The following is an 18,190-nucleotide window of genomic DNA, read 5'->3' as shown; positions in this document are numbered from 1 at the left end:
GAGTGAGTTTACGGGGATTCTTGGGGAGGTTAAGAGAGTTATTCCTATGCTTGTTTGGTCCCTCATTTGAGTCCATCTGTATAGGTACAGACCAGAGGAACCAGAGAGAGCAGCAGTGAGTACTGCTCCAGAGGTTCAGAGCCTGCAGAGTCAGTCAGTCCAGATAGCCAGAGGTGAGTGGAACTAAACTTAACTCTTTTACTTGCACACAATGGAATGTTTTAGCATATCTCATGCATCATGATTATGCCTTAGGTTGAGTGCATTAGTAACCACGAATATGGTGCATTGCATAGTTCTTTGTTGATGTGGGTAAATGCTGAATGATCCAATAGTCTCAGACAGGAAGTCCAGGAGCCTTTGACTACGCCCTGGCAGGTATAGCGAAGTCCAGGAGCCTTTGACTATGCCCTGGCAGGTATAGCAAAGTCCAGGAGCCTTTGACTACGCCCTGGCAATGGTAAGTACAGAGGTGTTATATACACATATACATATATGACAGGAAGACCAGGTGCTCGATTCTACGCCCTGGCACAGAGTTACTGGGACTATGTGGTGACAGGTTTACTCTTGATGTGGCTTGTCTGTGATATGGTGCATTCCATGATATCATATTTTACTGAGATATTTTACTGTTCTACTCACTGGGCTATAGAGCTCATCCCACTCCCTTAACCCCAGTTTTGCAGGTTCAGTGTACAGTGTACAGGGACAGTCCAGCAGAGTACAGGAAGAGTAAAGAGATCTGTAATAGTTTAGAGTGGACATGTAATATGAAAGAGATGTAATAGTTGTGTATAAAGTTAGAAATGTGCTTGACCTAGTGATGTATGTTTTGTACATGATCTGTCTATGTATATGTTTTCCTGTATGTGAAAACCAGGCTTACCAGGTATGAGATCACCCATCTAGAGGAAGCTCTAGTCAGGGGTACAGAGTACAGAGTACAGCGTACAGAGATAGTGCATGCACAGGTTAAGCCTTGGTTCAGAAAAGAGTTTTTTTTTATTTTCACAGAAAATGTATGATCATGTATGAGTATGTATTCCAGGTACACAGAGAGTTTAGCAGGCTTGCTACGGGTTTTGGCGGCCTTAAGCCGACCTGAATCCTAGCGCCGGTGACGGTCCATTTTGGGGTCGTTACAGATTGGTATCAGAGCCCTAGGTTCACATGATCGGACCTATAGAGACAGTGTTGGGCTCAGACAGGTTAGAAGTGGTCAAGCACAATAGGAAATCATGTCCACTAGGATAGGGTCTTGAGTCCTATCTGCTATGATATGCCATGAGTGTTGCATGTGTATTATTGATATGTGATGTTTATGTGCTATTTATATGTTGTGTTTCCAGAGTAAAGATGCGAGGAACTCGTCGATCAGCTCGATTGACTGGAGTCCCACCAGAGAATGAGAGACCAGCTGCTCGTCCTCCTGCATTGCCAAGGGCAAGGTCTCAGAGATCTAGCAGGGAAGGTATGTCAATAGACCCTCGAAGGTCTGTTGACGAGAGCAGAAGAGGAACAGCTAGGGGAGGAGGATCAGAGGAAAGGAGGGAAGCTATGGAGATTGATCAGTCTAGAGATGACAGCATGGGTATTGGCAGCTTTGAGGAAGGTATGGGAGAGTCGCAGGGAGGTGCTCAGACCTCAGGTTTTGGCTATCCAGAGTATCCGATGGGAGGTATGTCAGAGTACTCGAGTTTTGTGCCATATCCTCCTTACATGCCTTATATGCCTTATCCTTACTATCCACCATATCCTATGTATCCCTCTTCCCCTATCCATCCAAGTGCAGCACACCTAGAGCCAAATGAACCAGTACTACCACCAGAACCAGTAGCCCCTGTTGTTGACAGACATGAACCTAGCTCATCTGGAGGTAAAGTCCAAATGACGGAGTACTTGAAATTGGATGCTCCGAAATACAACACGGGAGATGATCCATTTGATTACCTCAGAGCAGTTAGGATGATAACCAGTGAATTGGGAGCAGATGATAGGAGAGCCATTGAGATGGCAGGTTTCACATTAAAATGCAAGAAAGCCAGAGAATGGTTTAAGAATTATGTGGAGCCTAGAATGGACAGTATGTCATGGGGAGAGTTCGCCAATGAGTTTGCAGGGTGGGCTTTTCCTGATAGTTCCAGAGAGATGAAAGTCATTGAATTTGAACAGTTGAGACAGACAGATGAGATGAGTGTTGATGAATTCACAGATAAGTTCCTGGATCTGCTTCAGTACGTGGGTCAAGCCTATGATACTGATCAGAAGAAAGCAAGGAGATATACTATGAGACTGCATCCCAGGTATGCTTCCTTGATTCTTCCAGCAGAAAAGGAGAGTTTCCATACCATCGTAGACGCAGCCAGGAAAATGGAAGCTAGTGCCAATATTCAGAAACAGTCAAAGGCACAGGCGTCGGGTTCGAAAGCCCCCACTCCAAGCAGTAAAAGATGGGATAGAGCAAAAGGAACAAAGAGTAAGTTCTGGAGTAAAGTCAAGTCAGGTCTGGGAATAGGTAGTGGCTCAAGCTCTGGCACAGCTCCAGTATGCAGACGATGCGGAAAACCACATGGAGGAGTTTGTCAGTTGGGATCTACAGCTTGTTTTCGCTGTGGACAGGAAGGGCATATCGCTCGGCATTGTCCGCAGGTGACATTTGCACCATCTCAGCAGATGAGTTCAGGCAGTGTGGTACAGCCAGTTGTACGGCCAGCAGCTCCAGTCATGCCTCAGACTAGTGGCAGAGGTAGAGGGAGAGGGGCAGCCTCTACTTCAGCAGCAGGTTCCCGAGGTGGAAATCCGGTAGCCCCAGCACGGATTTTTACAGTGACACAGGAGGAGGCTAACACGTCGAACACAGTGGTGTCAGGTAATCTCATCATTGGGTGTTCAGATGTGTATGCTTTGATGGACCCCGGTGCTTCTCATTCCTTTATTGCTTCGAGAGCCATAGAGAGATTGGGTTTGATCAGTTCTGAGTTAGAGTATCCTCTCTGGGTCAGTGGACCTAGATGTGACCCATCAGTGGCAGTGTCAGTCTGTCGTTTCAGTCCAGTGTTTATAGAGGGTAGATACCTTCCAACTGACCTTGTGGTTCTAGATTTGACGGATTTTGATGTCATTCTAGGGATGGATTGGTTATCTACATATAGTGCTACGTTGGACTGTCGAGAGAAGCTAGTGAGTCTCAGAGACCAGGATGGGTCAGCGTGTGTCTTCAGAGGAGACAGGAGAGGTACACCCAGAGGTATGATTTCAGCCCTTCAGGCTCGCCGTTTGCTTAGGAGGGGTTGTCAGGGGTTTCTAGCTCATGTGAGAGAGCTAGACAGTCAGGTGAGGGAACCAGCCACAGTACCAGTAGTCCGAGAGTTTCTCGATGTGTTCCCAGACGATTTGCCAGGACTACCACCTGATAGGGAGATAGGGTTTGAAATTGAATTACTGCCAGGTACTAGACCTATCTCTATTCCTCCCTACAGGATGGCGCCAGCAGAGTTAAAAGAGTTGAAAGAACAGTTGCAGGACTTGGTAGATAAGGGTTTCATCCGCCCTAGTACCTCACCTTGGGGTGCTCCAGTGCTCTTTGTTAGAAAGAAGGATGGATCCCTCCGACTTTGTATCGACTACAGACAGTTGAACAAGGTCACTACCAAGAATAGATATCCCTTACCTCGGATTGATGATCTGTTTGACCAGCTAGCTAGAGCAGGTTGTTTCTCGAAAATAGATCTGAGATCCGGGTATCATCAGTTGAGAGTCAGAGAGGCAGATGTGCCTAAGACAGCTTTTCGGACCAGATATGGGCATTATGAGTTCTTAGTGATGCCGTTCGGGTTGACTAACGCCCCTGCAGCATTTATGGATCTCATGAACAGGGTATTCAGTGAGTTTCTGGATCACTTTGTCATTGTGTTTATCGATGATATCTTAGTGTATTCCAGAGATGCAGAGGAGCATGCCCAGCATCTGAGGATCGTTCTGCAGACACTGAGAGAGCATGGTTTGTATGCCAAGTTCTCAAAGTGTGAGTTTTGGTTGAGGAGCATTGCTTTCTTGGGACATGTGGTATCAGCAGAGGGTATTGAGGTTGATCCCAAGAAGATAGAGACTGTAGCTAACTGGCCTAGACCCACGACAGTGACTGAGATTAAAAGCTTTCTGGGACTGGCAGGTTACTACAGGAGGTTCGTTCAGAACTTCTCAAAGATAGCAGCTCCTATGACCAAATTGACTCAGAAGAACCAGAAGTTTATCTGGTCAGATCAGTGTCAAGAGAGCTTTGAGGAGCTCAAGAGGAGATTGACAACAACACCAGTGTTAGCTCTGCCTGTCAGTAATGAAGAGTTCACAGTGTTCTGTGATGCATCTCGAGTGGGATTGGGTTGTGTATTGATGCAGAGTGATAGAGTGATAGCTTATGCTTCTAGACAGTTGAAGAAGCACGAGTTGAATTACCTTACCCATGACCTAGAGATGGCAGCAGTTATCTTTGCACTTAAGATGTGGCGGCATTACCTCTACGGGGTTAAATGCGAGATCTTCACTGATCACAAGAGTTTACAGTACATCTTGAGTCAGAGAGAGCTGAATTTGAGGCAGCGGAGATGGGTAGAATTGCTCAGTGATTATGATTGTAAAATCCAGTATCATCCGGGTAAGGCGAATGTGGTCGCAGACGCCCTAAGCCGGAAGTCACTAGGCAGTTTATCCCATATAGCAGCAGAGCGGAGACCAGTTGTGATGGAGCTTTATAAGCTCTTTGACGAGGGATTACAGCTAGAGTTGTCTGGTACAGGTGCGTTGATAGCACAGATGAGAGTGACACCTGTGTTTCTAGAGCAGATAGCTCAGAGACAGCATGAGGACCCTGAGTTGATGAAAATTGCCAGGACTGTTCCGTCAGGCAACAGTGCAGAATTCAGATTTGACAGTAAAGGGATCCTTCGCTATGGGAATCGACTTTGTGTGCCAGATAGGAGCAGTATAAAGGAAGACATTATGAGGGAAGCTCATAATGCAAGATATAGTGTTCACCCAGGAGCCACCAAGATGTATCAGGATCTAAAAAGGGTCTATTAGTGGCCAGCCATGAAGAAGGAAGTGGCGCAGTTCGTGACAGCCTGTGAGGTTTGCCAGAGGGTGAAACTAGAGCATCAGAAACCAGCCGGAATGCTTAACCCATTACCGATTCCAGAGTGGAAATGGGAGAACATAGCTATGGATTTTGTAGTGGGTTTACCAGCTACGTCCAACAGGATAGACTCTTAATGGGTGATTGTGGACAGACTCACGAAATCTGCTCATTTTCTTCCAGTACGGAGTAACTATTCTGTGGATAAGTTGGCACAGGTCTATCTGGATGAGATCGTGAGATTACATGGAGTTCCAGTGTCTATAGTTTCAGACAGAGGACCTCAGTTTACCTCCCGCTTTTGGCGGAGTCTGCAGAGTGCGATGGGCACGCGATTGGATTTTAGTACTGCTTTCCACCCACAGACTGATGGACAATCAGAAAGGACCATCCAGACCATAGAGGATATGCTTCGATTATGTGTGTTAGATTTTGGCGGTTCTTGGAGGCAGCATCTACCTTTGGTGGAGTTTGCTTACAATAACAGCCATCATGCTAGCATAAGGATGGCTCCTTATGAAGCTTTGTATGGGAGGAAGTGCAGATCCCCTGTTTGCTGGGAAGAGGTAGGAGAGAAGGCTCTTGCAGGGCCAGAGTTAGTAGACATTACCAGTAGAATGGTGCCCATGATCAGAGAGAGAATCAGAACAGCGCAGAGCAGACAGAAAAGTTATGCAAACGTTCGCAGAAAGTAGTTAGAGTTCCAGGAGGGTAATTGGGTATTGCTGAAAGTGTCTCCAATGAAAGGAGTGGTTCGTTTTGGGAAGAAAGGTAAATTGGCTCCACGGTACATTGGACCCTTTGAGGTGTTGCAGAGGATCGGAAATGTGTCGTATAAGCTGGATTTACCTGCTTCTATGGAGAGAATTCACCCGGTATTTCATGTTTCTATGCTACGGCAGTTTGTATCAGATCCGAATCAGGTTCTGAGTGAGCCTGAGGTGGAGATTCATACGGATCTCACCTATATCGAGCAGCCAGTGCGGATTTTGGACACGCAGATCAGACAGCTAAGGAACAAGGAGATTCCGATGGTGAAAGTTCTATGGAACCACCATAATCTAGAAGAGTGCACCTGGGAGACGCGGGAGTCTATGCTCCAGCAGTATCCATATTTGTTTTGAGGTTAGTTTTCTCCGTTTCATGTGTTAATTGTGTGTTTTAGGAACCTTCGAGGACGAATGTTCTTAAGGGGGGAGAATATAATACCCGGCTAGAGTCCGGCACCGGAATTCTTGTCGTCCGGTGGACTCCGGGATGTCGGAATCCTCTAGAGGGTAGGAGATATGAGTTTCTCAAGAAATGTTGTGTGGTTTACTGTGTTACAGGTAAATGGAACCAAGTTTTGAGTTGAAATGAACCAAGGCAGAGGAGCCAAGTTCGGCCGCCGAAGGTAAGTTCGGCCGCCGAAAGTGCCCAATGTTCGGCTTCCGAATTCAGGTTCGGCCCCCGAATGTTGCATGGTTTTGCATGCGATTCGGCAGCCGAAGCTGAGTTGCTTAGCCAGCAGTTTTGTATCCCTTAGTCAGCATTTTGGACAGGTGTTATCACCAGATCATGTCCAGAAGTTGGTCACATCTCCCATGCTTTATCTGCACGCTTTTAGCTGCTCAGGCTAAGGTTTTCACAGGTGTGGAAAGTTTTGAAGTGAAAACAAACTTAGTTTTGAGTGTTTATGAGTGTGAAGAGAAGGTGATCCATTTTCTTGGTTCAGACCGTTCATCTTCGTGTTTACAGGAGGTACGTGAAGATCTTGAACATGTTTTACTGTGTTACAGAAGTGTTATGCAGGGTTGGGTAGAGATGCATGCTTAGGTGACAAAGGGTGTGTTTGATGGCATGATTATGTGTTCTGTTTGATGTGTTTGTTGGGGTTTTTTAGGTAGTTTTGGACCCCTTTGGACATATATATGAGTATAGGTGTGTTGAGAAGTTGAGTTTGCATGTTTTACGAGATTGAAGGGCATTCAGGAGCTTGTTTTCCGTCGGGGCTGAGTTCTGGATGAACTCAGGTTCGGCAGCCGAAGGTTCATTCGGCCGCCGAACCTCTTGCATGGTGGCTTAGGCTGCCACAGCTTGCCCCCGCGAGTTTTGCATGTTCGGCTCTGTTTGGGAGATTCGGCCGCCGAAGGTGCCGCCGAAGGTTAGCGACTTTCGTCTCTGGAGTGCCTTTTGGCCCCCGAAACTTGCCCCCGAAAGGGTTCGGCCGCCGAAGCTTGAGATTCGGCCGCCGAAGGTGCTTGAGTTTCGTCTCTGGCGAGGACTTTCGGTCGCCGAACCTGCCGCCGAAAGTGTCCTATCCAGCTTTCTTTTGCATGCTTTGCATGGATAGTTGAGTGAGTTTACGGGGATTCTTGGGGAGGTTAAGCGAGTTATTCCTATGCTTGTTTGGTCCCTCATTTGAGTCCATCTGTATAGGTACAGACCAGAGGAACCAGAGAGAGCAGCAGTGAGTACTGCTCCAGAGGTTCAGAGCCTGCAGAGTCAGTCAGTCCAGATAGCCAGAGGTGAGTGGAACTAAACTTAACTCTTTTACTTGCACACAATGGAATGTTTTAGCATATCTCATGCATCATGATTATGCCTTAGGTTGAGTGCATTAGTAACCACGAATATGGTGCATTGCATAGTTCTTTGTTGATGTGGGTAAATGCTGAATGATCCAATAGTCTCAGACAGGAAGTCCAGGAGCCTTTGACTACGCCCTGGCAGGTATAGCGAAGTCCAGGAGCCTTTGACTACGCCCTGGCAGGTATAGCAAAGTCCAGGAGCCTTTGACTACGCCCTGGCAATGGTAAGTACAGAGGTGTTATATACACATATACATATATGACAGGAAGACCAGGTGCTCGATTCTACGCCCTGGCACAGAGTTACTGGGACTATGTGGTGACAGGTTTACTCTTGATGTGGCTTGTCTGTGATATGGTGCATTCCATGAGATCATATTTTACTGAGATGTTTTACTGTTCTACTCACTGGGCTATAGAGCTCATCCCACTCCCTTAACCCCAGTTTTGCAGGTTCAGTGTACAGTGTACAGGGACAGTCCAGCAGAGTACAGGAAGAGTAAAGAGATCTGTAATAGCTTAGAGTGGACATGTCATATGAAAGAGATGTAATAGTTGTGTATAAAGTTAGAAATGTGCTTGACCTAATGATGTATGTTTTGTACATGATCTGTCTATGTATATGTTTTCCTGTATGTGAAAACCAGGCTTACCAGGTATGAGATCACCCATCTAGAGGAAGCTCTAGTCAGGGGTACAGAGTACAGAGTACAGCGTACAGAGATAGTGCATGCACAGGTTAAGCCTTGGTTCAGAAAAGAGTTTTTTTTTTATTTTCACAGAAAATGTATGATCATGTATGAGTATGTATTCCAGGTACACAGAGAGTTTAGTAGGCTTGCTACGGGTTCTGGCGGCCTTAAGCCGACCTGAATCCTAGCGCCGGTGACGGTCCATTTTGGGGTCGTTACATTCTTATTCCGAATTAGTTTCACAATTACAGAATCATAATCAATAACGCAGCTGGAATACAAATTAAGCAGATGTGTCGTTATCACAGCTCTCATCACACTTAGCCTTTTATAGTTAACATAGTAAACAGTCGGCTCAAAATTCTATCTGCAAGTGGAATAATTCCTTTAGCTCTTTAGGGTGGGGATTTCAGGCTCAACAATCTCGAAGCCCAAACCAGAACAATATTGCCCCAACTACTCAACAGAGGCGACCACCGCCTCTTGGACAGCGTTATATGACGGCTAATGAGCGAGATATGTACTGCATCGGAACATGATAGCTCAGCGAAAAACTTGGCCATATAGCAAAGATTTTTTGGTGGATTCAAAAACAATCGAATTCACAAGATTCAATTCCACAAGCACTTGTTGCTCTTTCCTTGGACAACTCAATTGTTGATACATAGTGGACTACTAATACAGGTGCCTCTAGTCACATGAAAGGTAAGATTGATATGCTAAATGATGTTCATCAATGTTATGGTTCTAATTCTATAATTATAGGAGGTGGAACGGTTCTTCCTATAACAGATGTAGGTAATTCAATTATTAAACAGAAAAGTTTACTACCGTTACATGGTGAAGTTGGTTCCTAATATGAAAAAAAATGCTTTCAATAAGTCAATTAACCTCAAAATATCCTGTTAATTGTGAGTTCTCTAATGTTGGCGTTTGTGTTAAGGAACGAAAAATATGACAATTGTTGCTGACAAGATCAAGGAAGTATAACTTGTATGTTTTGTCTCATGTTTCGAAAGCACACTTTTCACATCGTTTTAAGTTTGGTACAGTAGATATTTGGCATCAGGGACTGGGACATCCTCAGGCTTCAACAGTACAATTATTAAGTGATAAAAAATTAATTGATGTTATTGATTCTTTGCAACCTAAGCATTTATGTGATAGTTGTTCGTTAGAAAAACTCAGTAAATTTTCATTTAGTCTTTCTGAATATTCTAGCTCTGCTGTTTTTGATAAAATTCATTATGATTTATGGGCTCCTGCTCCTATTCTATCTATTATAAGGTTTAAATTTTATGCATGTTTAGTAGATGATTTCTCTAAATATACTTGAATTATTCATTTGAAGCATAAATCATATTTTTTTTCCAGCTTATTTAGCATTTACGCATTATGTTAGATAGACAATTTGGTAAAAAAATTAAGATTTTTCATTCTGATGGAGGAGGCGAATTTATTAGTTCTAGATTATCTGCACATTTTCTTACATCAGGAATTGTTCATCAATTTTCATGTCCTTATACACCAAAATAGACAAGTATAATTGAGAGGCGACATCATATAATACGTGAATTGGGTATGACAACATTGTTTCATAGCTATGTGCCACTGTATTTATGGGTTGAGGCATTTTCTACTGTTGTGTTTGTTATAAACAGGTTGCCATCTTCGTCGCTTAACTTTGATACGCCTTATTTTAAGTTGTTTAGTTCACATCCTGATTATAAATCACTTCAGGTCTTTGGCTCAAACTGTTTTCCTTATACGTGGGATATACAAAGCCATAAGTTTTATCCTAAAACTATAAAGTGTCTTTGTAGGATATATTAAGAAGCATAAAGAGTACAAATGTTTCCACCCATCGACTAAGATGTTTTTTGTTTCTCACCATGTTAGCATTGATGAAATAATTTTTCCTTTTAAGCCTAAATCAATTTCTATTGGAAACTCATATGTTTTAATAATATTTGATTCTTAATTATCAAATTTAAATGATCATCGCGTCCCAGGTTCTGCCCAACATCAATATGAGATGAACATTTCAATTCCTTTACCTGCTGCTGCTGATTTGCAAACTAGTTTCGCTTCATCTAGAGAAGCGGCTGTGACAGAGCCGGATGATTCTACTAGTGGTCAGCCAATGGAAGTTACGTCAGCAGCAGAACCAATAGCAGATACGAGTTTTTCTTCAGCTGGAATTTTTGAAGGTTTTTTTAGCTGCAACTGGTTCAGAAACAGGTCCAGTAGCTACTGAATTATTTGTTTCTTCAACATTATCAATTGTTGATGGTGTTCTAGCAGAATCTGGCTTAAGAAAAAAACCAACGGTTGTTGAACTGTCTGCATCTTCAACTACAGTATTTGATAATAGTATATTGCCTTTGGTTCTAGCTATGAATGATGATTTCTCACCGCTAAATTCTTCTTCAAATAATTCAAATGTTACTCTGCATTGAGGTCATCATATGACTACTCGGTCCGAACTTGGGGTGTAAAGCCAAATCCTCGCTATGGGTTAACTATTTCAGTCTCATCCATGATTCCTTATGAGCCAAAATTTGTTAAAACTGTACTTTCGCATTCTAGTTGGAAGGCAGCTATGCTAGAGGAGCTAGCTAAATTGCATCAAAATAACACTTGGAGATTAGTTCCTCGCACTTCTAATTTACATATCATAGGGTCTAAATGGGTATGTAAAGCTAAACTTAAGGCTAATAAAACTTTAGATCGTCTTAAAGCTTGGTCGGTAGTTAAAGTTTTCCATCAGCTTGATGGTGTTGATTACACAAAAAAATTTTCTCCTGTTATTAAGCCAAGTACCATATGTTTGATCTTTTCTGCTGCTCTTGTTAAAAATTGGCCTATACGATAGCTTGACGTTAAAAATGTCTTACATGATTATATTACAGAAGACTATATATATGAATCAACCTCCAAGTATGATTGACCCTCAATTTCCTTCACATGTGAGTAAATTTCAACATGCATTCTATGGGCTCAAGCAAGCACCACGAGCTTAGTTTGATAGGCTGGCAAGTTCCTTATTTCCTTTGTTTTTTTTTTTTTGTGGCTTGGATGATCTGTCCTTATTTATTTATCATTGAACTAATGGGATACTTGTTTTGTTGTTATATATTGATGATATGTTTCTCACAAGTTCTTCTTTGGATCTTGTTAGCTCTTTTGTTGAGGGTTTGAGCAGTGAATTTTCTATAAAAGATCTTGGCCCAGTACATCATTTTTTAGGAGTAGAGATACAATCTCATTTCGATAGTTTACATTTATCTCAATCCCATTATGCCCATACCATACTTGAACAATCTCATATCCTTCATTGTCAGCCTATGCCCACAACTCTCGAAGCCTGCTCTACAATTGAGAAGGATTCTACTCCTGTTAGTGATCCTAGCCATTTTCGAGGGATTATTGGTGCCCTTCAATATCTCAATCTCACTCATCCGGACCTCTTCTACAATGTTAATTATGTTTCTCAGTTTATGAATTCTCCTACAATGGCTCATCTTAAGATTATTCATCAAATTCTTCGGAATCTAAAAGAAACAACTCATTTTGGTTTATATCTCCGTTCTAATACGTCTTTTGATTTGTCAGTTTTTTCAGATACTGATTGGGCAGGATGTCCAACTACGCGCCATTCCAGTTATTGCACTTTTCTTGGATCAAATATCTTTTCATCGTGTGCCAAGAAGCAACAAATTGTCTCTCGTCCTAGCACAAAAGCAGAATATTGAACAATGGTGCATGTTGCTGCAGAAATTACTTGGCTTTCATATATTTTGAATGATCTTCAGCTTCCTATGGTTACTACATTAGTTTTATATGGTGATAATACCGGTGCTTTGTTTATGACTATCAATCCTGTTTTTTATGCACAGAGTAAACATATAGAATTGGACTACCATTATGTGCAAGAATGAGTTGCTTTTAGGTTTCTAGTTACTAAGCATGTGCCTACGAATTTATAAGTGGCTAATACTTTTACTAAGTCTATTTCTAAAGCAAGCCTTCCATTCTTTCGAAGCAAACTGTGCCTTCAGCCTTAGTTTGTAGGGGGATGATTACAATATTGATTCATGGAGTGATAAGGAGCCCCTATCTTAGAGTGATAAATTTGATATCAAATTTAGCACTTAGCATTGGAGTGATAAGGTTGAAATCAAATTTAGCACTTAGCATTGGAGTGATAAGGTTGATATCAAATTTAGCAATTTCAAACCTAAAATCCTGTGTTGGTAACAAGCTATCCAAGGATAACAAATCCCTCACATTGGGTGGTTCAAATCTCTTATCTATTTTTTTAGAATTTTCCTAGCAACAAGAATTGTATTTTTATTTTCATTTTATGCATTATAAGTCGCTGCCTATAAATATGGCCATGCATCGGCTAATAAGATTGTAGTATAGAGTTTGCATTAAATCACTTCTAGAGTACTGGTTGTTTAAAAAAACATTTCACTAAAGAGTCTGTGAATGAGTTATGTGACTATGGTTTCCTTTTTGTGGTTATCATTATCAATCTATTATCTTTAGCTTAGTACTCGAGTGTGTGATTTATGTAAATACTTGATCAAGCATAATTTAGCCACATTTTTATCATAATTATTATTGCTTATTTACACATTTTTCAGTTTAATTTATGGTTTTTATCTTGTTTTTACAGAAAAGGAAGAAATTGGAAAATGGGAGAAAAAGTGCAGAAAATTTACAAAAGGATGATTTGCCCAAGATCACCAGATAATCTGCTCCAATCACTGCCCAGATCAAGCTGAAGTAGAAACCCGGAGGCAACAGGCAGTAGTGATATGGCAAGTGATTTGCCCAAGACACTCGAAGATCACTGGCCAAATCACTCGCAGAGACATAGGGGACTGACTCACAGAGAAGTGATTGCGGCAGTGATTTGCCCAAAATACTCAAATCACCGGGCAAATCACTTTGACAGCAGAAACTTACAGCAGAGCGGGAAAATGGGCAGAAAACAGAAATCCGAATTTTCAGAAGTCCAAATCCAATCCAATCACTTCCAACACAAAACCAAGAGCCACGAAAGAGTCTCTCATCCAAGGAATTCCAATTGCAATTAAAATCAACATCAAAAGAGGAGTCAAACACCAAATCAAAGAGGGATATTAAAACCCTAGATGGAGAGAAATTCTGCAGCTATAAAAGGAGAGCCTCCAAACCAGCAAAGGCATCATCTGGTCAGCAACTCAGCATCATCTCTCAGCACCAGAAACTCGGCAGAAATTCTCTTTTCTTCTTTTCATCTTTTCTTTGTGTATTTTGTCCACCATGAGTGGCTAATTTCCTTCCTTTTCTAGTTGAAGTTGAGAATATTCAGATTTGTGATGAATTGGGAGGTTTAATACTCCATTGTTGAACTCTTGTTTGTTTCAATATTTATGCAAACTGATCTTTTCCATAATTATTACTTTGCTTTTAGAATCAATAAGGGCCCATTGCTTTTAAATTGCTTAAGTAATATTGTTTGAATGATTTAGGTTGTTCAAATACACATTTAATCAAGTTGCATAATCTAAACTTGACCACGCGGTTGGCAAGGATAGAATTGGATTTTTCTAAGTCTTAATGCAGTCAACAGTTGTTCGATGCTACAATGCCCCAAGGACGTTCCTTGGCAACTTGTTGATTAGTGTTTGATTAGCGAACGTTTCCTAATCAAACTAGAACTAAGGAAGAATTTGGATTGTGAGAAGCGTCTTCCACAACCAAAACTGATTTATTGAAATCAAATAGGAGTCTTTAATAATCAATGATCAATTCTGAACAAACTGAATTAGACTCACACTTCAGCTAGAATCTCTTTCTCATTGAAATTCTCATCTATTTAAATTATTGCTTTCTTTTGCTATTTAATTTTAATCATCAAATCAAAACCCCCCTCTTTTAATTACTTGTTATTTACTTGACCTAGTTATTATTAGGAAAATCATTGGTGTCAATTCCCTGTGGTTCGACCCTATTGCCACTATCTACAAGTTTATTGTTGATTGTTTAATAGGTTTATTTTTGACAGCTTCGACAACCGCTTATCAATACTGTGAATGTGATGTAATTGATGAAGTTATTTATTTAGTTTGACTAGTATTGGTTGTTGATTTTGAATTCTAGATTGGAAGAAACAATAGTGCTAATATTATTGAGCCATAATGTTTTGTGAGTAAGCTCTTCATTGCAATGAAAGAAACTAGGCCATAATGCATTTACAATGACAATTAATAATGCATATATCATGTTGGTGACATATAATAGGGCTAATTATATCTATTATATTATGTCATTTTGGCTACTTTTTTCTTATATTTTACTTTATTTACTTTTTTCATATCTTAAATTGTTGTCATTGATAAGAGTGATATATAATAATTTTACGCTTGAACTTATTTTCCTAGTCAAGGGGGTTGGAGCTAAAATGTTGAATTGATATATTAGATACATTTTTTTGGTATATACAACTTATATTTACCTATTTATGATTTCAATTTATACAGGACATTCTTTATTTAAAGATGGCAGAGTCTCAATAAGGAGTACCAAGTAATCCTCATTCGACGTCAACCGATCAACCGATGTAGCTCCTCCTATTGCTTCAAGCCAAATGAGAGCTAGAGAAGCAACTTCCAAAATGATAAGGAAGAGCATGAAGCCAAGATCGGCGGTTTGGGATCATTTTACTAAGTTTTTTGATAATGTTGGTGCTCAAAAAGGCAAGTGCAATTATTATAATGGAGAATTTTATTGTGATTCAAAAAAAAGGCAATACTTCACTTACAAATCCTGTCTAGATGCATGAAAATCCCTCATAGTGAGTATAAAATAATCCAAATTGTCTTTGCAAACAACTTCTAATGCACAAGATGGAGGGAAGAATCCCCAATTAGGTACATTAAGTACTTGGCGTTTTAATCAAGAGGTTGCAACCAAAATTAGCTAAAATAATTTTTATTGATGAGTTTCCGTTTATATTTGTTGAAGGGGAATGATTTAGACAATGTGTAATACCCGGCTAGACTCCGGTATCGGAATTTCTACCGTCCGGTGGAATCTCGGATGTCGGAAGCCTCTAGTAGGGTAGAAACATGTTTTCATAAAATGTTTCAATGTATTTCATGGTTTTAAGTAAAAAGGAAATGAATTTTTGCATGAAAACAATCTTGGAGGAAGACCCAGGTTCGGCCGTCGAACCTTAAGTTCGGCCGCCGAACATGCATGCACTTCGGGAGTGCTTTAGGCCCCCGAAAGCATAAGTGAGGGAAGTCCAGGTTCGGCCGCCAAACATGGCATGCATGCGGAGGCACGTTCGGCTCCCGAATGTGGCCTGGCCAGCCATCTATAAAGGGGTCCCTTAGCCGAAATGGGCGAGCTTTTCTCCCCATTTTCGGCCAAGGTGAGTTCTCCGCCGTCCCTCACCAATCTTTGAGTTCTTCTTTCAGATCTTTCAAGATTTTCATGAGTTTTCACCTTGTTTTGAAGATTTTCAAGTATAAAGCAAGTTTTGGAGCTTTGAGGTTCAAGAAACTCAAATCTCTCCCATCTCCGAGCTAGGGTCGTTTTCCTCTCGATCTTCAAGAGGTAAGAGCCGATCTTAAGCTCATTGCATGTTTTAAGTAGTTTTAAGTAGATCTATGGGGTAGAAATGCATGTTTAGGTTATTGTTAGGTTTATGGGTTTATGTATGTTTTTGAACAATGTGAGTTGTTTGATGTGTTGTAGTTGGGATTTTTGATGGTTTGAAGCCCCTAGGAGCTTGTATGCTTGATGTTGTATGATTGGGGGTGTTGTAGAATAGGTTTATGCATGTTGAAAAGTTTGGGAGGCGTTTTGTGCATGTGAAGCTGAGTTTCTGCCACTTTGGAGAAACTCAGGTTCGGCATCCGAAGGAACTTTCGGCTTCCGAACCCGCTTGTGGAAGCAGCCTTCGGCTGCCGAAGCCTACCCCCGAAAGAGGACTTTCGTCTCTGGAGGGCAGTTTCGGCCGCCGAACATGCATGAGTTTCGTCTCTGTCTGGGAGTTTCGGTCGCCGAAGGTGCCGCCGAACCTGCCTGACTTTCGGCTCTGGAGGGACTTTCGGCCGCCGAACCTGCCGCTGAAAGTGCCCTGTTCAGCCTTCCTTTGCATGTATTCCATGAATGTTTTGAGGAGTTTTAAGGGGGGTTTTTGGGGAGTATTCCAGAGTCATGTTCATGTATGGTTGGTTCCTCATTTGAGTCCACCTGTGTAGGTTCGGACCCGAGGACCCGAGGACCTCAGCAATGGGTTCAGCTGCTTCTGTGTCTGTCAGAGCTAACCAGAGGTGAGTGGAATAACTCTTTATGTTTTAAAGTAAATAAATCAGTTTTAGCATGATTCACGCATCATGAATGCCATGAGATATAATAGGGTGTTTGCATTAGAACTCACGAATATGTTGCATTGCATAATATGTTGATGATGCGAATGAATGTTGAATGATCCTTTAGTCCTCGTATGTTATGATGATGATGATACGGTACGGAAGACCAGTGAGGCCCATTCTACGCCCCTTGCACCATGTAAGAGAAAGACCAGTGAGGCCCATTCTACGCCCCTGGCACAGTTGGACTGTTATGTTATGCTATGTTATGTAAGAGAAAGACCAGTGAGGCCCATTCTACGCCCCTGGCACAGTTGGACTGTTATGTTATGCTATGTTATGTAAGGGAAAGACCAGTGAGGCCCATTCTATGCCCCTGGCACAGTTGGACCATGTAGAGGACTATTGGTGACAACTTCATCCTTGTTGTGATATGATTGTAATGTGATGCATTCCATGTTATCATATGTTTTAAACGTTTTATTATTCTGCTCACTGGGCTTTATAGCTCACCCCTCTCCCTTACCCCCAGGCTTGCAGGTACAGGGTAGACCAGGAGATCAGCAAGAGTAATGAAGTCTCGATCATGTAATAGTTAGTGTGGACATGATAAATGAATATGATGTAATGTAAAAGTACAGTATAGATATGTAATGATGTTTATGGATGTTAGAGGTGTGTTTGACCATAGAATGTTGTTATCCCTTTTAATACATGATCTCATATGTTTTATGATGTTTATGTAAACCAACTCAACACATGTTATGTCCCCCTTTGGGGAAATGATGAGACTCCACAGAGGAGTTAATGTTTATGTTCAGTGCATGCACAGGTTGAGTTCGGTGTATGAAAGAAAAGTTTTAATTTTTATGTATGTTCTTGATCATGTATGGGATTAAACAGGTTTACAGGTTTTATGTCAGGCTTGCTACGGGTTCCGGCGGCCTTAAGCCGACCTGGATCCTAGTGCCGGTAGCGGTCCGATTTCCGGGTCGTTACACAATGGGTTGAGTGTATACAACCAATGTTTGAATTTCATCTCGTTGAATAGTTTCAAGGGATTGTTATGACTTGTACTTAGATTAGAGAAAAAAATTAAAGAATATTTTTAATAAGTCTAGTCAAAGGATTTGTATTACAACAGATACATAGTCTTCGTTGCAAAAAATAAATTATATGTGTATCACTCACATTACATTGATGATGATTGGACACTGCATAAAAAAGTTTTGAATTTTCGTCCCATTATAAGTCATAAGGGTGATGATATATGTAACGACCCGAAAATCGGACCGCTACCGGCGCTAGGATCCAGATCGGCTTAAGGCCGCCGGGACCCGTAGCAAGCCTGACATGAAACCTGTAAACCTGTATAATCCCATACATGATCAACAACATGCATAAAAATTAAAACTT

At 41.5% G+C, this 18,190-nt stretch overlaps 1 protein-coding gene across 1 annotated transcript; it reads left to right on the top strand.

The window, feature by feature from the left end:
• Window positions 1–11,542: 11,542 nt before the first annotated feature.
• On the top strand, window positions 11,543–12,151 carry LOC110615441 (uncharacterized mitochondrial protein AtMg00810-like). Its single transcript, XM_021757281.1, has one exon. The coding sequence runs from the start codon at window positions 11,543–11,545 to the stop codon at window positions 12,149–12,151; it is 609 nt and encodes a 202-aa protein (XP_021612973.1).
• The last annotated feature ends 6,039 nt before the right edge of the window (window positions 12,152–18,190 follow it).

The sequence above is a fragment of the Manihot esculenta genome, chromosome 5 (genome assembly GCF_001659605.2).
Source record: "Manihot esculenta cultivar AM560-2 chromosome 5, M.esculenta_v8, whole genome shotgun sequence".
Taxonomy (NCBI): domain Eukaryota; kingdom Viridiplantae; phylum Streptophyta; class Magnoliopsida; order Malpighiales; family Euphorbiaceae; genus Manihot; species Manihot esculenta.
The sequence above is the reverse complement of the archived record's forward strand: the minus strand, read 5'-3'. Positions and strand labels throughout refer to the sequence as shown.